The sequence below is a fragment of the Aegilops tauschii genome, chromosome 3 (genome assembly GCF_002575655.3).
Source record: "Aegilops tauschii subsp. strangulata cultivar AL8/78 chromosome 3, Aet v6.0, whole genome shotgun sequence".
Taxonomy (NCBI): Eukaryota; Viridiplantae; Streptophyta; class Magnoliopsida; order Poales; family Poaceae; genus Aegilops; species Aegilops tauschii.
Window position 1 is genome coordinate 360,054,621 of NC_053037.3, and position 26,067 is coordinate 360,080,687.

A 26,067-nucleotide genomic window follows, 5' to 3' on the forward strand; every position below is an offset into this window, starting at 1 on the left:
CTTCTTCTGGATACCCATCGGTTGCGCCTTCTTCCGCTTGAACGGCCTGCCTCCCAAGTTCTCCGTTCAGGTCACCGAGGCCACGAGTCCCGAGGCTCCCCGGACGGCGGTTCCAGCCGACCCCATCTCCAGTAGTACCGCCTTCAACATCACCCTGCACGCCGTCAACCGGCGCCCCGCGGACAGGTGCTACCGCCAGGGCGAGGCGGTCGTGCTCTACTCCGGCCTCACCGTCGCGTGGGGCCGCACGCCGCGCTTCTGCGTGGGCGCGATGGATGCACGGGACGTGACAGTCGTGGCATGGGCCGACGACGGTGTCGAGTTGCCTACGTTGCTCAGAGACAAGATGGCGGCGGAGCGGCGTGCCGGCTCGGTGGAGCTAGAGGTCGATGTGCGGCTGTTCCGGGGCGACGACGGCTCGGCCAGACCGACGTGGATGCGGTGCAAGGTGACGACGGGTGGGCCGAAGCCGCCGGACGGGGTTCCATGCACCGTGTTCGCTCAGAAGAATTGGGCCTCGGATATTGGCCCGTATTGGATGCAGACGCTTATGGCCTCTGGGTGTAGTTGGCTCGAAACGGTTGTGCATGGTTTATTCAATCAGTTTGGTTGATGATCACTCGTAGATCATGTAGATAATATGTAATATTGGGTTCGACTGTTTGTGACAGTGTTTTCCTTTTATTTGTATTATTATTGAGTACTCGATGACTTAAGCTTGACTCATGTTTAATAAATTGACTGTGTGCATCATGTAATGCAGATGACTGACTCCGTTTTCAAGAAAAATAAATGTGATGAGGTTTTTTTAATGGTATGTAATGATGTTTTTTTAAGGATCAGCCATAGCTGATGTTTGGCTGATAAAAAAACACATCTAGATGTGCTATAGTTATTGCACATTTAAGTGACTCAATGAAACTAGAAAAAAAAGACAAAAGAAAATGCTTGCGCGAATCTTAGCATAAAACTTAGATGTGCAATATTTAGAGCATATCTAGATATGCTTTAGCAAAACTGATTAAAAAAAAGCAGGGAGTTATGATAAAAGTGACAAAGATGAGGTCCGAAGATCAAGGAAAGAAGAAGTAAAGGAAAACAAGTTTTTTTTAGCAATGGTAAAAGTGACAACAATGGGACCGAAGCAGGGAGCAGTTTTTTTTAATTGTATGCAATGATGTTTTTTAGCAATGTGTTTGTTTCAACTATATGCGAGTTGGTGTTGACTGTCGCATGTAGAGTCATGCAGAGGTTATTCATACACTCATTATGTGTCGTATCTCTTTTATGCTATTGTTGAGTTTAATAAAAATGCCATTTACTAATAATAAAACGCAATATCTAAATGATGAATGTTACAATTTTTTTTGAATTACAGAATGACTCATGCTCATCGGATTTTCAACACTCGGTTGTGACTTTCTCAAGAAGTGACGGTGATGGACCGGCTCAGTTTTTTCTTCCTCTCCTTCTTGCCCACCCTGCCGCCGCTCTCATCCTGCCGCTGGCCTCTCCTCCTCCCGACCTCCATCGGTGCATGACAAGTGGCTATCTGTCCCGCCTCCAACTCCCACCACAACTGAACAGTTCTCTGCCACGAGGCTGCAACGGTCAACGGCAAGCAAGAGGAGCGACAGTTTGCAATGGGATCTCGTGGGTGAAGTAGAAGTGGTGGAAGCCATCAATACAGACTAAGCATATGTGTTGTTTTCCGTGTTTGAATGGCCAAAATGGCTTTCAAATGGTGAATTAAGAGCAGCCGATTATGACACTATGCATATTGGATGCATGAGCAAGAGTAAAATGAATTATAAAAGGACAATTTTGAGGCGTATAACCGTAGTCGTAGTCTCTATTATTTTTGTGTATGTGTGTTCAATTACCCTATATCTGATATCCATTGTTCTATTGATCTAATATAACCAAAATTTAATTAAAAATTGGAAATAGAAGGAGAAGGGGTGAAAGAACGTGGGCTACTAGAACACAAGCCTCACACACCATCGTGGTTATGTTCGCCAGCCATATACGTGCACACTTCATCGGGATCCTATATATTGAGACCTCCACAGATAACCCATCGATCTTTGATGTCAAAAAAAAAAACATCGGTCTTTATATATTGGCGTACTGTCCTAGTCGAACTACAACAAATTCGTCGTGATAGGCGCACGTTCCCTACCGGCCGGCCGGGAATATCTGCAGCGGGTACACGGCAACATGTCATCTCTTCTCTTCCGACTTGGGCGATCCTTGTGGAATTTCGTCAAGCAAAAAATACTGCACCCAGCGACGAAGCCTCGTCGACGCAATCTTCCCGTCCTTCGCGGCGACTTCAGGAGGCCGGCGCTCAACTGCCCCAGGTACATCATCTCCACGGTCTGCGAATTCGCTCTCTTGATCTGGCTGTTCGGGACGGCGTACTGCTACCTGACCTACGACCTGCCACGCGAGTTCTCCGTCCACTTGACGCCGATCCCGAGCAACGCCAGCGCGGGGGCTCCGGCCGCGGCGACGTCCGTCCCCCGGGCCTTCGACGTCGTCCTGCACGCCGGCAACCGCCGCACCGCGGAGAGGTGCTACCACCACGGGGAGGGGGCGGTGACGTACGGCGGCTTCACCGTCGCGTCGGGCCGCGCGCCCGACTTCTGCGTGCCGTGGAAGGGGGCGCGCGAGGTGCCGTTCAGGCTGTCGTGGGACTGGAACGACGGCGTTGGTCTGCCGGAGAACCTGCGTGGCCGCATCGCGGCGGCGGAGAAGGTCGGCGCCGTGGAGGTCGAGGTCCAGGTGCGGCTCCTCCGGGGAGGCGACGCCCGCTCCGGCACGGGCACGCCGACGTGGATGTGGTGCAAGGCGGGGACGGGTGGAGCGCCTGGAGCCGTCACCCCCTGCACCGTGTTCGCTCCGCAGAACTGGTTTTCGCCCCTGGCCTAGCCGCCTCCGGTAATGCAATCAATACTACTTCTTTTCTTTACCTGGCTACAAGTATAAGATTGATAGCAAGCTTGATTCTAAGCATGACACGATAATATCAATGTCCACTTCTCAAATGACCTGCCTAGCATCAGGCTGCTAATCTGTTTGGGTGCCAGAGAAAATATTGGAGATTTTCTAGTTTGAAAACATAGCATCTTTTTTCCCTTTATGCTTATGACAGCTTTGGATTAGAAATTTAGAACAATCGGCTCTACATGAACCCATGGTCCTTATACCTCGACAGAGAAGAGATCCTTCTAAGAAGAAAGAATACATGCTAGCTACCTGCGGGAGATTATGCATTCGTATCGACGATCATGCATTTGTAAACTTTAGCACCTGCAGAACTGCATGCTTACCAAACATACAGGCAAGTTTTCCTACAGTATGATTGATGAGAGATTACCCACCTATATATGTATACCGTGTGGTTAATTGAACTGACCCCCTGTCAGGAACCTGACAGAGAATCGGTCGAACTATACACTCAACGATGCGAATTCAGAGGTGAATTTGAGAGAATTTGCGCTAGGGTTTGTATTGCAGCAAAAGGGGAAAGTAGCAAGCACGCCACCGGCGGCTAGGGTTTATACCCAGTTACAATCATCGCGTCCAGAATGGAGAAGGAGCGGTGGCTTTATAGCCATTACAGGTGAAAAGCAAAGCAAAGAGCAAAAGCAGAGCACATGCATTGTCGGATGATCAACAGCGACCCTCGGAGCGATGACAGCCGTTGGATGGGAGATCCACGGTGGAGATGACATTCCAGTAGCGAACCGTTATCTTCTTTCGGGAGCCACTGGATGGCAGATCGACGGTCCATGCTGCTTCCGACATGCTAGAACAGAGCAATTCTTCAGAGATGTCTTTAGTTGGCCTGACAATTCCTCCCCGTCGAGACCAAGCTTGCCCTCAAGCTTGAAAGGAAGGGAAAACTTTCTGTATGAAGGCCGAATCCTCCCAGGTGGCTGCTTCTTCGGGCATGTTGACCCACTTGATCAACCAGCGAACGACTGGAATACTGATGTTTCCCTGGGGTCTGGGGATTAACTTCCTGTCCAAGATTGCTTCTGGCTCCATTTGAATAATTCCATCAGCACCAATGAGTGGCAAATTCTTTGAAGGGACCGCTCGGGGGCCAATGTGTTTCTTTAGTTGACTCACATGGAAGGTGTTATGCAGCTTGCAGCCTTCAGGGAGAAGGAGCTGATAAGCAGCTCGGCCAACTCGTTGTACAATCCTGAATGGGCCATAGAACTTGGAATGCAACTTGAGGTGCCGATGCAGACTGAGGGAAGTGTGCCTGTAGGGCTGCAGTTTCAAGTAAACCATGTCTCCTTCATCAAACGATCGTTCTTGCCTGTGTCTGTCAGCAAAGTGCTTCATACGTTGTTGTGCCTTAGAGAGATTCTGTTTGATCACTTCCAGGGCCAGTTCCCTGTCCTGCAACAAGGTGTCACTGTCCTCCGAAATAGAGTCAGGCAATGCAGACTCAGCTATCATAGGAGGGGGAAAACCATATAGGGCCTGGAAGGGAGTCATTTGCAAGGAAGTGTGGAAACTTGTGTTGTACCACCACTCAGCTAGTGCTAACCATGCATGCCACTTCCTAGGTTGCTGAAAACACATGCACCTTAAGTAGTTCTCCAAACACTGGTTCACCCTTTCTGTCTGTCCATCAGTTTGAGGATGATAGCTTGTGCTCATGTGTAACTTGATCTTGAGTGACTTGAACAGCTGCTGCCACAAGTTGCTTGTAAAGATTTTGTCCCTGTCAGTTACTATAACCAATGGCATTCCATGGAGTTTAAACACTGTGTCAGAAAATGCCCTTGCTACAGACTGAACCGTTATGGGGTGTTTCATGGCAATGAAATGGGAATATTTTGTAAATCTGTCTACCACCACCAGAATCAGATCCTTGTTTTCAGAAGTGGGTAGCCCCTCCACAAAGTCCATGCTGATGTGTGCCCATGCAAAGTCTGGGACTGGCAGGGGCTCTAACAAGCCAGGGTAGGGTGTATGTTCAGCTTTGTTGACCTGGCAGACAGGGCATTGCTTGATAAAATCAATGACATCCTGCTTGAGGCCATGCCAATGGAAAACCAAGTGAACTCTGTGGTATGTTGCTCTCTGTCCAGAATGTCCTCCCAGTTCTGAAGCATGGAATGTCTGCAAGATATCTTGTCTCAAGGAGGTGGCAGTTCCAATGACAATTTTGTTTTTATATCTCAAGATACCATTTTTGAATGTATATCCAGTGTCAATGTTTTTGTTAGTTGCACATTGAGCTATAAGATCTTGGACTTTCTGATCTGAATTATAGCTTTTAACCACTTCAGAAACCCATTTAGGTGTGGAGAAACTGGTAGACAGGAAGGATATCATGTGCTTGACCCTGGATAAAGCACCAGCAGCCTTGTTTTCTTTGCCCTTTTTATACTCAACTGTAAAGTTGTAGCCTAACAGTTTGAGTAATAACTTGTGCTGTATTCCTTCAGTCAGTTTTTGTTCCTGAATGTACTTCAAGCTCTCCTGATCAGTTCTGATAATCAGGGAAGTGGCTAGGAAGTAGTGTTTCCACTTTTTGACAGCTTCTATTATTGCTAGAGCTTCCTTGTCATAGGTAGACCATGCTGCTGCTTTGGGCCCAATAGACTTGCTGAAATAGGATAATGGTTTCCCATCCTGCATCAGGACAGCCCCTAGGCCATAACCACTGGCATCAGCTTCTAACACAAATGGTTTAGAGAAGTCTGGCAGGGCCAGGACAGGTGCTTGTGTCAGTTTTTCTTTAATAGTTGTAAATGCTGCTTGCTGTTCTGGTTGCCAAGAGAAGGAGTTCTTTTTCAGACAGTCAAAGAGGGGCCTGCAGATAACTCCATATCCCTGTATAAACCTTCTGTAGTAACCACTCAGGCCCAGAAAACTTCTAAGTTCAGTTACTGTAGTGGGGGCTGGCCACTCCCTTATAGCAACAATTTTAGTGGGATCAGTTGCCACACCTTCCTTGTTAATCACATGGCCCAAGTATTCTATTTCAGACTGACCAAAAGAGCACTTGTCCAACTTGGCATACAGTTTATTGTCTTGTAGGACTTGGAATACTTTCCTGAGATGTACCTTGTGCTCTTCCATGGTCAAACTAAAAACCAGAATATCATCAAAGAACACTACCACAAACTCGAAAGGGCCAAACAGGAAATTCATGAGAGATTGAAATGAGGGAGGGCCATTGGTCAGTCCAAATGACATAACTAGGAACTCAAAGTGGCCCTGGAGTGTGGAAAATGTTGTTTTGTGTATGTCCTCCTCAGCCATCCTTATCCGGTGATATCCACTTCTGAGATCTATTTTGGAGAAGACTGTTGCTCCTTTCAACTGGTCTAAGAGATCTTCTATCACAGGAATGGGGTACTTGTTTTTTATTGTGATAGCATTAAGTTTCCTGTAGTCAATGCAGAGTCTCCAAGTTCCATCCTTCTTCTTCACTAGAAGCACAGGAGAAGAGAAAGGACTAGTGCTAGGTCTAATGAGACCAGATTTCAGGAGTTCAGAGATGATCTTTTCTAGTGCTTCTTTCTGGTGATGTGGTACTCTGTATGGTCTCTGGTTTACTACTTTTGCTCCTTCCATAAGTGGAATTCTGTGATCACAGGGTCTGCTTGGAGGTAGTTCAGTAGGGGTGTTGTCATACTGTTGAATTATCTCTTGGAGTTCCTCTGGAATTGCTTGAGCAGTAGCAGAAGTCATAGTATGACAGGTAGATAAGAGAAAAAAATCCACAAACAGCCTGGTCCATTAACTTTTCTGCATTATCAGTGGCTTCCATTGGTGAGGACAGGGGTACAGTTTCATCCACAAATGTCACTTGAGTCTGAGGTGTAACATTAATCCTCATTTCCATTTTAATGAAGTCCATCAGAACAGGGCTATATTTCTTTAGCCAATCAACTCCCAAGATCATATCATACCCCTTCAGTTTCAGAACTCTGAAGGTGTCATGCAGTTTGGTGCCCTGTATTTCATAGGGGCAGTTCCTGGAAGTGAACTCACTCCACAGCTCTCCTCCACTTGCTACTAGCACTTTAATCTTGGAATTTGGGGTTGGGGCAACAGGTAGTTTTGCAGCCATATCAGGGGATACAAATGTGGAAGTGCTCCCACTGTCCACAAGGGCTGTAGCTACTGTTTTTCCCACATTAACAGTTAAGATAAAAGTGTTCTTCATTGCCCCTATGCCCATGGCAGCATGCAGAGAAACTTGCAACACAACATTGTCAGAAGGAGGTACCATTTGTTCTAAGTCAGGATCCTCAAAGTCTGTGACATAAATAATTTCTGCATTTTCCTCTTCTGTTGCCTGCAGTGCCTGTACTTGAGCTTTCTGGCTCATTTTGCACACCTGCCTATGGTCAGGAACCCATGGCTCTCTGCATTTATAGCAGACTTGGTTTTGTTTGGCCTGCTGTATAATTGTGTTTCTGTTTTGTGTGGTGGCAGCTAGGGGGGGTTTTGCTGGTTCAAACACCACTTGTCTTTTGGGCTGAGGGTAGTAGGGCTTGGATTGAGCAGTAGCAGTAGCCTTTTCCATTCTTCTAGCATACCACACAGCTGTCTGCATATCAGGAGGTTTAAAACACTCCACATGACTTCTGATGTAAGGATTCAGTCCAGACAGAAAACTGGTGATATAATAGTCATTTGGTATAGCAGGATTTTCTCTTCTCATGCAGTTCACGAGTTGTTCAAATTGCTCAACATACACAACCACTGTTGACGTTTGGGATATTGCATGGAAAGAGTTAACAATATCACAAGCAGAATCGATTGAGAACCTATCTGCAATATAAGTGCAAAATCTGTGCCATGGCACATTTTGTGGGGAAAATCCAGTTCCTCTCCACCATTGTATGGCCGGGCCTTGCAGATAAGATACTGCCAGCTCGGTCCTGTGCTCCAAAGGAGTCCTTGCAGCTGCAAAGTACTGCTCCAAGTTCTGAATCCATGACTCAGGATCTGTTCCACTGAATTCAGAGATGTTCAGTTTGGCTGGTTTAACTGTGAGAACATTTCTTCGGTTGTTAAATGGAGAGTCAGGCCTTCTGCCTCTATCTCCTCCCTCTGGCCACTCTTCCAGCGAGTGATCTTCTAACTGTATGGGATGTTGCTGTGGGGGTGGAACTTGTTGTGGTGCCACTGCTCTGTTTACTGCAAAATTCGGATGGCGATAGGGAATTTTGGGCGTGCCATCCAAGTTGAGCTCTTTACCAGCAGGATCTCGCAAAACTGCTGTTCCAATTACGGCCTGAGCCTCTTTTTCTTGCATAGCTACTGAAGGAGGAGTGTTCGCCAGTAGTTGCTTGGGCCTGCCCGGTGCATTGGGTGGTGACTGCAACAGAGGCTGTTTATGCTGTACACTCCCTTGTGCCGACTGTTCATCAGGAACGTCGCCCTGCTCTGGCAACAACAGCAAATGCTTGAAATTATCCTGGATTTTGTCAAAATTTTGCTGCATGGTGACGAAGTTCTTGTTGACCATGAATTGGAAGTCCTGGAATTCCTTCTTGTCTTCCTCACGATAGCGTTGCAGGGTTTTGATATCTAGTTCCAACGACTGGAGCTGCAAGACGCCCGTGTCGATGGAGCCTTCCGGGTGGGACATGGCTTCGAGAAGGGAGGGAAGGGAGGGACTTGCCGCGAGCTCTTGTATCTACCGCCGCCAACACCAAGAAGCACCGTCCGAGTTCAGATTCTGGGATTTTACCGCAGGAGAAAGACTCCCCAGCAACCAGAAGTGAAATTCAGACTGCCTCCGAACTGTGCCACTCCGGCCTCCACCAGATCAACAACAAGAAGAGGGATTTTCCGGCCTGTTCGCCAACCTCTACTTGCCAGATCCAACGCCTCCGAGAACCGATTGGGCCTCTGATACCAATTGTCAGGAACCTGACAGAGAATCGGTCGAACTATACACTCAACGATGCGAATTCAGAGGTGAATTTGAGAGAATTTGCGCTAGGGTTTGTATTGCAGCAAAAGGGGAAAGTAGCAAGCACGCCACCGGCGGCTAGGGTTTATACCCAGTTACAATCATCGCGTCCAGAATGGAGAAGGAGCGGTGGCTTTATAGCCATTACAGGTGAAAAGCAAAGCAAAGAGCAAAAGCAGAGCACATGCATTGTCGGATGATCAACAGCGACCCTCGGAGCGATGACAGCCGTTGGATGGGAGATCCACGGTGGAGATGACATTCCAGTAGCGAACCGTTATCTTCTTTCGGGAGCCACTGGATGGCAGATCGACGGTCCATGCTGCTTCCGACATGCTAGAACAGAGCAATTCTTCAGAGATGTCTTTAGTTGGCCTGACACCCCCATATCCTTTTGCAATTCGATAACATCGTTTTGTAGCACCAAAACAGCACAACGTTGCTGAAACATACGACGCTCCACCAAGACCATATCAGGAATCGTACAAGAAAGTGCATCTAGTTTAGGTATTCTTTCGTATCCAACAGCAGCAAATGTGTTTGCAGTTTTCAACACCGTAGTTTCCATTCAATTCTCGAGCTTCAGCCCACGACCTCAGCAGTGTTTAACAGGCTACCGGATTCACCAACCTTTGCTGACCTTCAGTCAGTCAGTCCACGCCTGCTTATAGAAAACGAGATCATTACAACAAATCCACGGCCCTCGCAGTACAGCCTCATTAACAGTGTTCATCGCAGAGGCTATAACCAGAACTTAGCAACTGAAATACTCACCCATTGCAAAACTAGAGTGTATCTTGACTGTTTGGTTATGCATTTCGACCTGGTTATATCATCTTTAGAGTTGACCAGTTGAGGCTATGTGATTCATATTCATAACCACAATCACAAAGCTTTTGAATATGAATCATATAGCCTGAACTGGTCAACTCCAAAGATGATATAACATAACCCACCCTTTCTTTTTCGAGAATAGTACACACAGTGTTGGATTAATTATTGATCAAAAGCATCGACTTGGACTCCTGCTGCTGCAGTTCCTTGCCAGAGCTCTTCCTCGACCCCTGCACCTCCCGCCACGGATTCAACCAGAGTTCCACTGCTGAGGATTGGAACCTCGTCCGGCCAGCCTATTGGTGGCGAAAACACCGCCCCAGACACCAGCGTCCAAGCCGCCGAGCCGCGTCTCCTTTTTCCTCTGGGCAGAGGAATTTCGTCAAGTTCAGAGACAGAACCTGTCATCGCTGCCTCCTCAAAGGGCACTGCAAGGTGGATTGCCGAAATCCATTCACCTGTTTCAAATGCCGGCAGTTTGGCCACCGCGCCCGGAACTGCACCTCGTCGCGTGCTGCGGCCGTCACGTCTGCTCCTCCTCCCAGTCCTGATGCCCCTCATGCGGACAGCAGAAGCAGCCATGGTGACCATTCTGAACGTCGTCGCGGTGCGGTTCCTGCCAACCGTGATGCAAGATCGATTGGCCGCTGCCATGGCGGCAGACAGACGCGACTACAACGCGAGAGATGATCGCTGTTGTGGTAATGAGAGGCAGCCGTCTAGGCGCGACCGCATCTTCAGAAACATACCATGGGCAACGGAGGAGCGCGACAACGAGGATTGGCTCGACTCCAGGCATGATGGCCGCCATGCCCCACGTCCCGATGATCTCGGTGGCAGAAGGCGGTGCGGGGCAGAGTCATCGATTTCGGATGCGCGACGCATCGACTGGACTCGGGTGCAGCGCCTCCCCGATGGGGCAGTCATCCCAGCTTCAGGTCGCCGCTCTCGCAACAGATCCCCTGATCACTCGGCGAGGACGATGCAGATACCCACCCTGGAGACTCTTCGCACCGGGCAGCGTGGCCATTCTCCTCCGCCGTCGCCTCGTACTACTTCATGCGACATCATCGAGCTCAGGCCGTCACCTCACAGCGACTGGGATGCTGCCCCTACTTCCCCTACAGCGAGCGCCCAGTCTCCCCGTGCTCCATCCCCATGCTCTGAGCCTGAGCCGGTCACCCCGGTCTTCGTCCCGGCTGTTGGCAATGTGGTGGCGCCGCCGTGCTCTCCTCTATTTGTTGTTTGCCCGCCACCGCTACTTGCCGCGCCAAGATCACCCTCTCCAAGGCCAAGGCCACCGACGAAGAGAAGAAAGACGTTGGCTGGGGTGGTGGGCTTCGACCTGGGCCGTCGGAGCCCTCGTCTTCATGCCAAGAACAGGTCCATGCCCGTTGCTAAGCTCGCTGAGAGGCTGCTCTGCCTGAGAATGGGCATCGTGGGCGATGGCGAAGAGGTCACGGAGGAAGCGATCGGTCGCTTTGTGGCAATGTTCAAGGGCCAACTCTCTGACTTGGCGATCGCAGGACTACGCACTCTCTTCAAGCTGGATTGTGACCTTGCGACGGCGGTGGAGGACGCGCTGTTGCAGCATGGTGGAGAGGGTGGCTCCGGGATGCCAACTCCAACAAGAGAAGTCGCCACTGTTTAGGCCTCTGCCTGTTTGCTTGCTGCTGTAGTTTGTTTCCTATGTTAAAAAACATGTACTACGGTCCTGATTGCCGGTCTGAAGCTGGTTTTGGTAGCTGCTGCCCTGATGTGCCCTGGCAAGGCTTAGTTGGATATGGCTGGAGCTGTTCCATTCAATTGAAGTTGCTTTGTTTTCCCAATGAATAGTCTAAACCTCAGTGTGCTTAATTGGAACGTGCGTGGACTGAATTGCCCAAACAGAAGAGCCACGGTCAATGCTACTATTGCTACGTCTGCGTGTCATTTGGCCTGTTTACAAGAATCAAAGCTCCAGGCTGTTGATGCTGTTGTTGCTTGCTTCCTTGGCGGATACAGATTAAAGGGTTTTGCTCAGCGCCCTGCTGTAGGCACGCGCGGTGGGATATTGCTATTGTGGGATGAAGATCATGTCTGCTTCGAGAATGTTCACCATGGCGACTTCACTCTCTCGGCGCAAATTACTATAATCAGCTCCAATACTTCCTTCAAGTTTACCACTGTTTACGGTCCAACTAGAAACAACCTCAAAGACGTGTTCTTTCAAGAGCTGAAGGATGAGAAGCCGCCTTTGGGAGAACGATGGCTCGTCGCGGGTGACTTTAACCAAATTTACCGGGCAAGAGACAAGAATCGTTCTAATGCAAATCGTAGTCGCATCACCCATTTCCGGAATGCCCTCAATTTTTGCGAGCTAAAGGAAATCCACCTACAAAACAGGAGGTTTACATGGAGCAATGAGCAAAATAACCCGACCATGTCCAAACTTGATGGTTTCTTCTGCAATGAGGATTGGGATATCACCTTTGACAAGCACATCCTGCATGCCTTATCTTCATCACTCTCTGACCATTGCCCACTTCTCCTGGCCAATGATGATGGCCCTCGGCGACCGCGGAGTTTCCGCTTTGAGAACTTCTGGACCAACATGCCAGGCTTCCAGCAAGTCATCCTAGAGGCGTGGAACAAGCCCCCCCAGCACCACGATCCTTTCCTAAGGTTATTCCACAAGTTGAAGAAGACCAGTCAGAAACTGCGAGTTTGGAGCAGAACCCTTTTCTCCAATGCCAAGGTCCAACTGCATATGGCCTTGGAGATCATCCTTCGCCTTGATGAGGCCCAGGATGTGCGGATTCTTAGTCCCGAGGAGGCGGATCTTCGGAAAAGACTTAAGAGGAGAGTGGTGGGGCTTGCAGTTCTAGAGAGAGCTAGGAAGAGGCAAAGCTCTCGGATCACCAACATCAAAGAGGGTGATGCGAATACCCGGTATTTCCACCTTAGGATTAATGGTCGGAGACGGAAAAATCTAATTCACCGACTCAAACAGGGCAATGGCTGGGTGACGGATCATGACCACAAGAAGAATATTGTCCACTCGCATTTCTCTGAGATCATGAAGAGGGGTGCCCCGCGCCCAAAGACCATCAACTGGGCAGCCATTCCCCGTGCTGACCATGATCTATCCATGCTTGGAGATGCAATTACTGAAGAGGAAGTGAAGGCTGCAATCTTTGCTCTCCCTAGGGACAAAGCACCGGGCCTGGATGGTTTTACAGGAAAATTCTTCAAAAGTTGTTGGGAGATTATTAAAGATGACATCTTGCTCGTGATCAATAGCTTCTCCAACCTTCAAACTAGAAATTTTCACTGGCTCAACTCGGCGAATATTGCTCTCGTTCCCAAGAAGGATGGAGCGGAGGAGATTTCTGACTTCCGACCAATCAGCCTAATCCATGCGGTGGCCAAGCTCATTGCAAAGATTCTTGCCACTAGGCTTGCTCCCCACATGAACGACATCGTCTCCATCGCCCAGAGTGCTTTCATAAAAAAGAGAAGTATACATGACAACTTTATGTATGTGCGGAATTCGGCGAGAAGATTTCACCGCACAAAAAAACCCATGCTCCTATTCAAGCTTAACATTAGGAAGGCATTCGACTCTGTTAGGTGGGACTACTTACTGGAGATGTTGAGCCATCATGGTTTCCCTACTCGCTTCCGCGATTGGGTTTCGGCCCTCCTCTCCTCGGCATCCTCGAGAGTCTTACTAAACGGAATTGCTGGCGACCCCATCAAGCATGGTTGTGGCCTTAGACAGGGTGACCCGCTTTCCCCTTTGCTCTTCGTCCTCGCGATCGACCCGCTTCACCATATCCTCAACAAAGCCACTTCACATGGGAAGCTTCACCCCCTGCCTGGGAGGCACGCGGGGATTCGTGCCTCCCTGTATGACGATGATGCTGCTGTTTTCTGTGCCCCTTATAAGGAGGATGTCCAATTCCTGTCCACCATGCTAGCTTCCTTTGGTGAGTCCACGGGCTTGTCCACTAACTGCGCCAAGAGTATTGTTGCGCCCATCAGATGTGCCAATGTGGACCTCGATGATATTCTTCAGTCCTTCCCGGCCTGTCGTTCCTCCTTTCCTATCCGCTACCTTGGTCTCCCTCTCTCGATCAAGGGACTTAAGAGGATTCACTTACAACTGCTAGAGGACAAGGCGGCTGGCAAATTGGTGCCTTGGAAAGGCAAGCATGTTGCTATCTCGGGTCGCATGACTTTGGTCAAGGTGGTTCTCACGGCGGTGGCCATCTATCACATCACTCCGCTGGACCTTCCGGTGGAGGTCCTAAAGGCAATTGACAAGCTGCGACGTGCCTACCTTTGGGCCGGAACGAACAAGGTTACTGGTGGCAAATGCAAGGTTAATTGGGAGCAAGTTTGTAAACCAAAGGAATATGGAGGTCTTGGCATTCTAAATCTCGGCAAGTTTGCCACTGCCCTTCGGCTTCGCTGGCTTTGGCTAGACTGGGATGAACCCTCAAGGGCGTGGTGTGGTCAGGAGACGCCGTGCACAGCTGCGGACCGTGATCTTTTTGCGGCTGCGACCAAGAGACGATTGGTGATGGGAATAAAGCGATTTTCTGGGAGTTGTCTTGGCTAGAGGGTATAAGACCCAAGGACATTGCACCAAAGATCTTTGAGATTTCTCGCAAGAAAGGCGGAACGGTTGCCCAGGCATTGAGGGATCATCATTGGATAGCTCAAATTGACACCCAAAGCGGCCTCACGCTTGAGCATCTTCAGCAATTCTCGGCATTGTGGGAAAAGATTGCGGGTGTTGTCATCCAACCGGGCGTCAAAGATAGCATTTTGTGGAAGCTCGCCAATGATGGCAACTACTCTGCTAAGTCTGCATATTTGGCGCAGTTCGCTGGACTCACCCACTCTAGCTTTCAGGTCTCGGTTTGGAAGGCTTGGGCTCCTCCTAAATGCAAATTCTTTGCCTGGTTAGTCAATCAAAACAGAATTTGGACCGCGGATAGACTGCAACGCCGAGGATGGCCAAACTGTGACCGGTGCCCGCTTTGCAATCAGGTGCAAGAATCAGCAGTCCACCTCCTTTTCAAGTGCAGGTTCTCTCTCCGGGTTTGGGATGAGGTGTTCTCCTGGCTCGGGCTTGCTATTCCCACGGCTTCTTGGCACCAATTCGGCACAGTTAAATCTTGGTGGGATGAGCTACTCTCGAACAACACCCAACCGGTTAAGGCCTTATCTTCTCTGCTACTTCTTGTGGGGTGGGAACTTTGGAAGGAACGGAATGCACGCGTCTTCAGAAGCAAGGCGGCACCGGTGGCGATCGTCACACGGATCATCAAAGAAGAAATGTCTATTTGGGCTATTGCCGGTGCCAAGAACTTGAGCAATGTAATGCCGCGAGAGTAATCCGTTTAGGCTTTTGCCGTTTAACGGCATTTCTGTAACAATACTCTCTTCTTAATTAATGAAAATGGCAAATCTTTTGCCTAGTTTCAAAAAAAAAACGATCAAACATTTTGCAACGGAGGGGGTATAATCACGAGTTACTTACTCAAAGCAAATGTTGTAGCTCAACTCCAGCAGGAGGCTCAGGTCCAGCAGGAGGCTCGGTTCTAGCAGGAAGCTTAATGTTCTTTCCCTCTACCTTGGACAACTTCTCAGCAATTGAGCGACGTAACCATAAGAAGGACTCAAGTCCTCGTAGGCAACCAACAATGTAAGATCCGATCTGAAGAAGATAGTAATACGAAGCATTACGTTGCATTGCGCATACAAGGGTATGTAGCAGTAGAGGACCAAAGATTTAATTTTAGGTTTAGCATAAATCATTGTGCCTAAGCAAATGACTAACAATCAGACAAGCGAATGATAGTAGATATATAGCTGTTGCAACTACGGATAACTGAACCATGACTGCATACACAAGCAAAGGACCAATAATTTGACAAGGGAATGATAGTAAGATATCTAGTTTTGCAGAATTAAATGCTACATTATCCTTTTTAACGGAGCATGAACAGTCAAAAAAAGGAGTAGGACATTAGAGGAACGAAATTAGATGTGACGAGTCTCGAACCCAGACCGGCTGGGGCAACAGTGTGATCTTTTTTAATGGAAAAATAGAAACGAAAAAGTGTGATCTTGAAATAACTTGACCGAGGCAAAGTTAACGTTGAAGCACTAATTAAGACTTCAACAGCCCCCTAAAAAAAGACTTTAATAGTCGATTTAATTCTTTTTTTTGTGGGGAACAGTCGATTTAATTCTTCCTATCCTATAATAAAGTTTGATTTGAAGACCAACGGGTTAACAAAATAAATATAAACCGTGTGGAGATCAATTGGGACTTTTGCCAGCTGCGTGCACCCTATACAGCACTCTTTTTTTCACTCGTCTAAGATTGGTAGCTTGCACGTGTATGTCTTTTGATGGATATATTTATGAACGTGTTTGGTAGCTTGCACGTGTCTGACTTTTTTCTGCTTTGGATTGTTTAATTGTGTGCGTACACTATTGGGACAATATGACATGATGCTTACAATGTCTTTTGGGGAGGAACCCTCAAGTTGACCATTTTTCTAGAGCCATTGCACGTGTCTGACTTTTTTTTGCTTTGGATTGTTTAATGTGTGCATACACTATTGGGACAATATGACATGATGCTTACAGCGTCTTTTGGGGAGGAACCATCAAATTGACCATTTTCCCAGAGCCAGGCCCAAGTGATGTAACTCAAGCACATATTGTGGCTCTAGTGGTGCAAGCTTGTACATGCGTTTGCACGTGTTTTGTTTCGCTCACCTCCCTTAAACCACTTCACATGAACCCTTCTAATCTATACAATGGTGGTTCGATTTGAAATAAGTTCTATACGAGAAAGTTGCACATAAACGTTGTGGTTCCATTTAGAAGATTGATTCCTAATTTTATGGACAGTAAATCCTTAATTTCATGCTAATGTTTGGAGGATTTTTAGACAAATTTCGGCAAAATCTTCACACCCAGTCAACCGTTGCCTCACCTCGCTGTTTCACACTACTTTCGTGTTGCACATTTCTGTTTCAATAATCACAGACAAGTAGATCTACATTTCCTACTGGACCACACAAACGTGTTCGTGTGTGCATGTTATGAACCGATGAAATTTGGCAAAATCTTCAAGCCCGGTCGACTGTTTGAAATTTCCTTTGACCACTAGCTCCATCTCGCCGTTTTCACACGACTTTCGTGTTGTACATTTTCTATTTCGACGGTCATAGACGAGTAGATCTATGTGCCCCTTCTCACTACGTGTCACGTCTAGGCATCAGTCGCGTGAAAAAGGATTCGCGTCCAGTTAATTCATGACCGTTGGATGAGCATCCGAGGGTTGTCACACCTTCTACCTCGAGCTGGACCGTTGGATTTGTATCCAAGGGCTGCCACGCCTTCTTCTATCACGAGACGGCCCTTCTCTTCTTATTTCAGACCCGTTTCCACGTGATGTAAGTTCACCACATGGATAAGAGGTACGATTAATCGCCCCTTGCGTACATAACCAAACAGCAACATGTTTGTACAAGTTGCATTTGGGGAAATAAATGCAACCATATGTGTGTTTCTTCTCAACCAGGCTCTTAAGGAGGGTGCGGTCTACCCAACTAGATGCACAACATGGTTTTTATCCTGTATTAGCAAAGCCGGGCCCAAGTCAGGCAGGCTCCTAAAAAACACAAAAAAACGTGCATGCTACCAAATAGGTCATATGTATATTTTCTTTTATACTGATTTTCTCTATCAAGGGACTGTTATGTCCATACTTTGTATTGTGAGCTTGATTAATATTCAGGGTGAACCCTCCCTATGCTTGCGATAAAAAAAGAGTTGGAACATTCATGCGTACATACGTCTACTCTCTCTCTCTCCAGAGGGGAAAAGCCCAATAGAAATCCGTAGAATGGAAGGACGATGCATGAGTGTGTTGTTCGGAGGATCTGAACCCAGGTAGCTGGGTAAAACATCAACTCCCCTAAGAGCGTCTTCAACAAACGCGCGGCTGCGCTGCGTGCTATATATTTTTTGCAGCGCCAAGGTAGCGTTTTAGTGCGCTGGGCAGGTGTTTTGCTAAGCGCAAAAACACGGTACCCAATCCGGCGGCCCCACCTGCAGCAGCCTAGATTTTGCAGCGCGCGAGCAGACACACATGATGCCATTTTTCTCCGCGCACTGAACCAACTTCACCCCGCGTATGATTTTAGCGCGGCTGCTGGAGCGCTAATCCCGCGCGCAATAAAGCGGTTTGTTCCAACGCGCTGCTAAGATAGAGCGTCTACGGTTTTTTCCAACGCGCGGCTAAGATAGCGCACCTGTTGGAGATGTTCTAACCAAGCTCACTTCTTAAACAGGAAGCACATTCGAAAGGTCTAACTAATTTAATGATTACATCATCCTATCAAAAAATCAAACAATCCTTACCAATAATATATTACACTTGATCATTTCTGTTCTTGCACACTGATCAAGTGGAACAAAATTTGGTGATAAACGTGTTTCGACCGAAATCACAACATTAATCACCAACAAGTTCATCTTAGTACGCCACGAAGTTGGTGTCACCCGTTACCATCAAGGAGATGAAGCGATAATTCTGTGGATATAATGTGTTAAAATATACTAAATAAAAATCTATAATATTCTCAATAAACTACATACTTGTTGCTTACCAATATATTTGAAGCATAAAAGTTGGACTAAACTTTTAGAAAAATGCTAAGTAGAGTGAGAGAACGAAGCAATGGAATACCATCCATAATTTAATTAGTTCTTACCTTGTATTCTTTTGAAATACATAACTGTGGATGAATAAGCCACAAGAATCCATTTACTGATCCCACCACGGATGCAACAAACAGGCACCAATTCATCTTGTTGTAGTACTCCTACATAGCAAAACAACGAGATGATATGTTTAGTTCAGTGCCTCAATGAGCCCAGATAGAGTTTAGTACCACAAGGATGTCACTTGATGAAAAAATAAAATATGAATGCAATGTGGTCATAATCCATTCAAGTGACAACAAAAGTAGCAGCATTTTCCTTTTCCCGTACCACACCTGTAGATTTGAACAATATGCTAGAATCACGGTGGTAAGTCATAATTTCAAGTTTAGTTTCTTACAATAAGAATATGCACGAGTAGCAAATCAGGTTCTTATATTATGTAAATGCTAGCCATCTCTAGAATATTATATTCTTTTCTTTCTTGATACTTAATTTTCATTATGATCCACCACGGGTATTAAAAAATATATGACTGCATGGTCCCACAAGAGAAAACAAGCCTAATGTTGCAATATGTAGATTCTTTTTTCTGCGATCACACAATGTTTTTTTAATACCTCCAGACTCCAGTGAATCATCTTCTGTTTTTTTTTTACTTTAATGCCATGAATCTCCAGAATTAAGTTCATATGTTTTTTACTTTTAAGGCACTTTTAAACCGTTAAACTACTCAACTTTATCCTGGGTGCCACGATAACCACTTCCTATATATATCAAGTACAGAATTCCTACTCTGAGCCTTCATGTAGAATACAACTTTATGACTTAATTCATATCTATAAACCATATTTTGTTTATTCGTGAAGATTTCATATAGTGTAGCTAGAAAAATATGCAAACATAACTAAAGAGATAATACTATAATTGTAGCAATGTGATTTAAACCATAAGAATGTGCCATAGTTTTTACTGGTCCATCAGAGCTTAATTTGTATGACTGTTACCATTTTTCTTTAAAATCTATACTTATTGGAAATAAAACATGTAAAAATAACAATAACACTTCTGCTATTCCCCATGCTATGTTGCATACAAGGGGGAATTGAAGAGATAATTACAGATTAAAATCAAGAGCATAGTAGTATGTGGCAGCACAGTAAAAGTCAAAATGAGAAAAAGCTCTTGTAAGAAAATTGAACACATGAAGATCAGTGGTTTTGTAATTGAAGTGGAGATGTCAAATACTAAAGTCATCAAACATGATGTAAAACCCTGTTACCATGCATCTCACAGAAGTAGGATTAACAATCTACACCTAGCAACAGAAACACAAACTAAGTGCATTTGAATTTTTGTTCCTTCATAAACGGAATTAGTAAAGGCAATATCAGTGTCTAAACTAGAAATGACACATACCGTGGACCCAATTCGAAAAGAATGAGAGAGTACACTCAGTGCTACTCCCATCCATCCAAGAGCTTGTCTATGTCCGAGAAAAGTGGCACCAAGGACAAGGACCACAAATGTTAGAACCATACACACTACTACTCGCTGATCCTACAATGTAAATATTACATAAGAAAGAAGCAGTCATATACACCTATTTATTTAGATATGTAATGTATACAGGATTGTACTTAAATAATAGATGTAAATTTTATTACCCCTGAAGCTTTGGTTTTCCGCTGAACCTTAACACACAAGGCCAGGTGGATAACGAGACCAGAAATGCAGGTCAGTAACACAGAAATGCTGAATGATCTGGATGGTAGCATTCCCAGAAATAGAAAAGCCAGAGAATGTAACCCAGAAAACCAATAAATAAAAACCACCAAAAGAATGTCTGTGAATCAGATTGTGGATCCGGCTTCAAATCTTTGATACGCAAGCTGAAAAAATAGCAAATTACATTTCAGTAGCAACTACTATTTATAATATAATATAAATAGGAAATGTAAAAGAACTTACATTGGACAAAACAATATTATAGGAGATAACGAAAGAGAACCGAGGGATAAGCTTGTCTTTGAGGGATTCTATCTTGGAGCAAACGGTAGTGGTGTTGACACTGAAAAAATTCATCAAAATAGACGTGCATATTCTTATTAATTTAAGAACTCCATTAGAATATTACAGCAAACTCACCAAAACTGATGTAAATGCATACCAGGGGTCTTTAGACACTATTGTGGAGTTGTTACATGATGAAGATGTTGGCTCTTGTGGACAGCAAACAGACTGAACTTGTAGTCCAAGTAAAATAACCACAAGTAGTACAACCCATTTGAATTCCATGTTGTACTGAAAAAGAGTAACTAAAAAATAAAAAATTAGGATTACAAATGTGGATAATAGCAAGTAACACATTATTATCAGGGCGCTGCTAGACAGCGCGCGCTTGATGCCTGGCGTGATCGAGCGGCCAACCATTTTAGAAAACTGCCCCACATGCGGTCCCCCCCTTCCCACTGAAAAAGGGAAGTTCATCCTCCCCACGTTACCACGTCCCGCCCAAAAAAGGGACAAAGCCTGCCGGAATTGGTGCTCCGGGGACCCGAGAGGTTCGAACACTTGGGTGTGCACACTGCTACCGCCCTGCTCTACTTCACAGCCTCGCAACCTCACGGCGATGCTCCTGCGTACACAAGCTAAAGAAGAAGAACAGTAGGCACGACAGTTTACCCAGGTTCGGGCCACCTTGCGGTGCAAAACCCTACTTCTGCTTTGTGGTTAGATTGCTCTCGCGAGGGAGAATGAGAGTACAAGAGTTGGGGGGAAGGAATCGATCCCCTTCTACAACGGCAACCCCCCCGCCCCCTTTTATACTTGCCTTGGTCCTCTTCCCCCGAAAACACTTGGCGGGAAGGGTTGCCACAAAGGCCAGTTTGAAGGGGTCGAAGGGGGACAGGGGCGCAGCTTATCCTAACACAAGATGGTCTTCGCCAGCAAAGCTACTATCCATGACGCGCTGGTGGGCTCGGTGATGACCTCCACCCTAGCACGCCCATCGTCTTGGTCTTCTTGCACCGATCTGGCCATCTTTGGGGACTGCTTTGGGAACCGGCGTGTTGGCCTCGCTCCTTTAGCACGAAAGAGGAAAGCCTCCTCATGCGCGCCTGATGGCGCTCTTCTGGCTTCGTTCGTCGTCGTGCGCGTCATCCACGTGACGGGCGCAGCGCCGCGCGACCGGGCTGAGGAGCCCTCAAGTTGCTTGCCTCAGGGGATGAGGCCTCGGGAGACCGCCTCGCGAGGCCCTTGGTAGCGCGTGCTGACGTGTGCCTCGTGAGGGCCTTGCTCGCGAAGTCCAATGGTGGGCCATGCGCTGGGCCCAGGATATGCGCCACGTATTGGGCCGCGGATAGACGGGCCCGGGTACCCCCAAGCCCACGGGCACGACAGTAGCCCCCGGGCCCGTGGCGCGCACGTCTCCACCCGGGGGGGCGAAACGGCGCGGGCCCTAACCGCCTGCAGGCCAGGCGCGACGCGTGCCGCATGATGGGGCGAGGGACGCCCCCTGTAACACCCTGAGAATCATGCTACAGTAACCCCCTGTGATTAAGCTAATCATGTTGCTAAACAGGGCTTGATCACATTTGAATCACCTTCCTTTCAAACTCCTAGCTCAAACTTCAAATATAATTAAAGTGAAAAATAAAAGTTTTCAAAAATTCAAACAAAAATGTTCAGTGGGTGCTAAATAATACACTGGTAATTATGGTGGAGAAAACACATTTTTATAAAATGTCTAAATACTTTTAAATAAAATAAAACAGAAAAGGGAATAAGCAAATAAAGAGAAAACAGAAACAGGCAGAAAAAAAGAAAAAAAGGAAAAAGGGCCCGCTTCCCCCCCCCCACTGCCCCCCGGGCCCAAACTGGGCCGCAGCCGCGACCCCGGCCCAGCCCACCTTCCCCCCCCCCCCCGCGCGTCCCCTTCCTGTTCCCCCGACCGGGTCGGAACGGGGCGCGTCGCCGCCGAACCCCCTCGCCGGCGGTGAACCCCGCGAGAGGATAAGGGCGCCAGCGGCCCCCGCTCCCTCGGGCCTCTCTCCCACTCACCCCGCTCACTCCCTCGGCCTCTGCGCCTCTCCCCCGGATCCGCGCCGCTCCCCTCTTCCCCACGCCCAACGCGCTCGCCGCCGTTCCCGTCGTTCTCGCGGCCACCGTGCCCCACTCGCCACCCCCGCCGTGTCGTACGACGTCGCCGCCCTCGACTACACCCCCTCCGCCTCTCCGTCGAAGCTCGGAGCCACTACAACGACCTCTCCGAGCTCGCCTTCATCTTCGGACGCCGGCGACCCCCTTCTTCCCCGGCGACGACCTGCTGCTACTAAGCCACCCACGAGCCTTTCTTGCGCCGCGCGGTGAGCTCCTCTACCTCCTCCCCCTCTCCGTTAGCTCGCTCGCGCTCCGTAGCTGCTTCCCCGCGCGCGCCCGAACGCCACGCCGCGGAGCTCGCCGCCGGCGTGTCTCCGGTGACCAAATGGTCACGGGCGTTGGCCCGCTAGCCCGACCGCACCGAGCCGCACCCGCCTAGGTAGTTAGTTCGGCCGTTCGCGCGCTCTAGCGTAGCTTCCGTCGGGCACCCGTAGCACCTCGCCGCCGGCGAGTTCATAGCGCTCGTCTCCGGCCGTTCCAGCCCCTCCGACCACCGCCGTTGGACGCGCGACGTCGAGCCGCGTCGAACGCGCCCAGCCACGCCCCCGGAGACCCCCTGTACGTGAAACCCGTACCCCTCCCGAGCCGCGCCGCCGTGCGTCTGGTCGCCGGCGTTGCTCCGGCGCCGGCCGCCGACGTGGCACACCTGGGGCCACCCCCTGGGTCACTGCCAGTGGCCCCCACGGGCCCCAGTTGACTGGGTTGACCCAGTCAACTGCTGACTGGGCAGGCCCAGTCACTGACATGCGGGCCCCGCCGCAAAAATTAAAAAAGAAAATGTTTTATAAATAAAAATAATTAGTTTAATTAATCTCTCACTGACAGGTGGGCCCAGTAGTTAATTAACTAAAAACTAATTAGTTTAATCCTCTGTTAACCCACTGTCTATGACAGGTGGGTCCCCCTTGTCAGTTTGACCAGTCAACCCGGACTGTTGACCGCTGACGTCACTCATACGTCATGCTGACGTCATATCCCTTTTTCTGTTAATTAAATAATTCCAGAAATTCAAATAAACTTTGAAAATTCATATCTTTTAAACCGTAACTCGGATGAAAATGTTTTCTATATGAAAGTTGCTCAGCACGACGAGACGAATCCGAATACGCAGTCCGTTCGTCCACCACACCTCCCTAACCTATCGAACTAGCAACTTTCCCCCTCCGGTCCTTCTGTCCGAAAACGCAAAACATCAGGAATACTTTCCCGGATGTTCCCCCCCTTCACCGGTACCACCTACTGTCGCGTTAGGACACCCCTAGCACCGCTCACTGTCATGTCACGCATCGTCATGCTTATGTTTGCATTGTATTTACTGTTTCTTCCCCCTCTTCTCTCCGGTAGACTACGAGACCGACACTGCTGCTGCCCAGTTCGACTACGGAGTCGACGACCCCTCCTACTTGCCAGAGCAACCAGGCAAGCCCCCCCCTTGATCACCAGATATCGCCTACTCTTCTCTATACTGCTTGCATTAGAGTAGTGTAGCATGTTACTGCTTTTCGATATCCTATTCTGATGCATAGCCTATCCTTGCTACTACTGTTGATACCTTTACTTGCAATCCTACATTCTTAGTATAGGATGCTAGATTTCCATCAGTGGCCCTACATTCTTGTCCGTCTGCTGTGCTACACTATCGGGCCGTGATCACCTGGGCGGTGATCGCGGGTATATACTTATATACTATATACATGACACCTGAGATGACTAAAGTCGGGACGGCTCGTAGGAGTACCCGCAAGTGGATCTTTGTGGCGGAGCGACAGGGCAGGTTGAGACCGCCTAGGTAAGAGGTGGGCCTGGCCCTGGTCGGCGTTCGCGAATACTTAACACGCTTAACGAGATCTTGGTATTTGATCTGAGTCTGGCCATTTGGTCTATACGCACTAACCATCTACGTGGGAGTAGTTATGGGTATCCCGACGTCGTGGTATCAGCCGAAGCTCTTTTGACGTCAGCGACTGAGTGGCGCGCGCCGTGTTGGACCGCTTTGACGTAACCGCCGTGATCGTGTGGGTTGCTAGGTCTGCTCGCGGCCGCGTTCGCAACGTGCAGGTGTGCTTAGGGCGATGGGCCCAGACCCCTGCGCGCATAGGTTTAGACCGGCGTGCTGACCTCTCTGTTGAGCCTAGGTGGGGCTGCGACGCGTTGATCTTACGAGGCCGGGCATGACCCAGGAAAGTGTGTCCGGCAAAATGGGATCGAGCGTGTTGGGTTATGTGGTGCACCCCTGCAGGGAAGTTTATCTATTCGAATAGCCGTGTCCCTCGGTAAAAGGACGACCCGGAGTTGTACCTTGAGCTTATGACAACTAGAACTGGATACTGAATAAAATACACCCTTCCAAGTGCCAGATACAACCCGGTGATCGCTCTCTAACAGGGCGACGAGGAGGGGATTGCCGGGTAGGATTATGCTATGCGATGCTACTTGGAGGACTTCACTCTATTCTCTTCTATATGCTGCAAGATGGAGATGACCAGAAGCGTAGTCTTCGACAGGACTAGCTATCCCCCTTTTAATTCTGGCATTCTGCAGTTCAGTCCACTGATATGCCCCTTTACACATACCCATGCATATGTAGTGTAGCTCCTTGCTTGCGAGTACTTTGGATGAGTACTCACGGTTGCTTCTCTCCCTCTTTTTCCCCCTTTCCTTTCTATCTGGTTGTCGCAACCAGATGTTGGAGTCCAGGAGCCAGACGCCACCGTCGACGACGACACCTACGGCACTGGAGGTGCCTACTACTACGTGCAGGCCGCTGACGACGACCAGGAGTAGTTAGGAGGTCCCAGGCAGGAGGCCTTGCCTCTTCGATCGTTGCTACTTTTGTGCTAGCCTTCTTAAGGCAAAACTTGTTTAACTTATGTCTGTACTCAGATATTGTTGCTTCCGCTGACTCGTCTGTGATCGAGCACTTGTATTCGAGCCCTCGAGGCCCCTGGCTTGTATTATGATGCTTGTATGACTTATTTATGTTTTAGAGTTGTGTTGTGATATCTTCCCGTGAGTCCCTGATCTTGGTCGTACACATTTGCGTGCATGATTAGTGTACGGTCAAATCGGGGGCGTAACAAGTTGGTATCAGAGCCGACTGCCTGTAGGAATCCCCCTTTCCACACTCCTTGGCCGAAGTCGAGTCTAGACATTACAAAAACTTTTACTAACATGGCTGTGTGTCTTACGGGCCCACGTCGCCATTGGGTGGTACTAGGATCTTTTACTCCTCGACCTTTACTCTGGGACTCTGAACTCTCTTCTACTCGGGTTAAACGAATTTACTAACTCTAACACTAGGATCCCGTGACCGCGTTCACCCCAAAGATGGATAAGCCATAGTTGTTTCTTAGAATAGTATTTTG

General features: G+C 48.1%; 2 protein-coding genes across 3 annotated transcripts; one reads left to right on the top strand and one right to left on the bottom strand.

Annotated features, from left to right (window-relative positions):
- The first annotated feature begins 547 nt into the window (after positions 1-547).
- LOC109765076 (uncharacterized) lies at positions 548-25,636 on the top strand. Of its 2 annotated transcripts, none has more exons than XM_040404057.3 (2): positions 548-2,943; positions 25,386-25,636. In XM_040404057.3, the coding sequence occupies exon 1, from the start codon at positions 2,221-2,223 to the stop codon at positions 2,932-2,934; it is 714 nt and encodes a 237-aa protein (XP_040259991.1). In that variant the 5' UTR covers positions 548-2,220; the 3' UTR covers positions 2,935-2,943; positions 25,386-25,636. The 2 variants fall into 2 exon arrangements, with proteins under 2 accessions (XP_040259991.1, XP_020179449.1); XM_020323860.2 differs by lacking the exon at positions 25,386-25,636 and adding an exon at positions 10,006-11,631.
- LOC109765075 (uncharacterized) lies at positions 3,489-18,703 on the bottom strand. The gene is made up of 2 exons (XM_045234854.2): positions 18,592-18,703; positions 3,489-9,629 (listed from the first exon to the last, which is right to left on the bottom strand). Exon 2 carries the CDS (start codon positions 8,639-8,641, stop codon positions 6,668-6,670), a length of 1,974 nt encoding a protein of 657 aa, XP_045090789.1. The 5' UTR covers positions 8,642-9,629; positions 18,592-18,703; the 3' UTR covers positions 3,489-6,667.
- Positions 25,637-26,067: the final 431 nt, after the last annotated feature.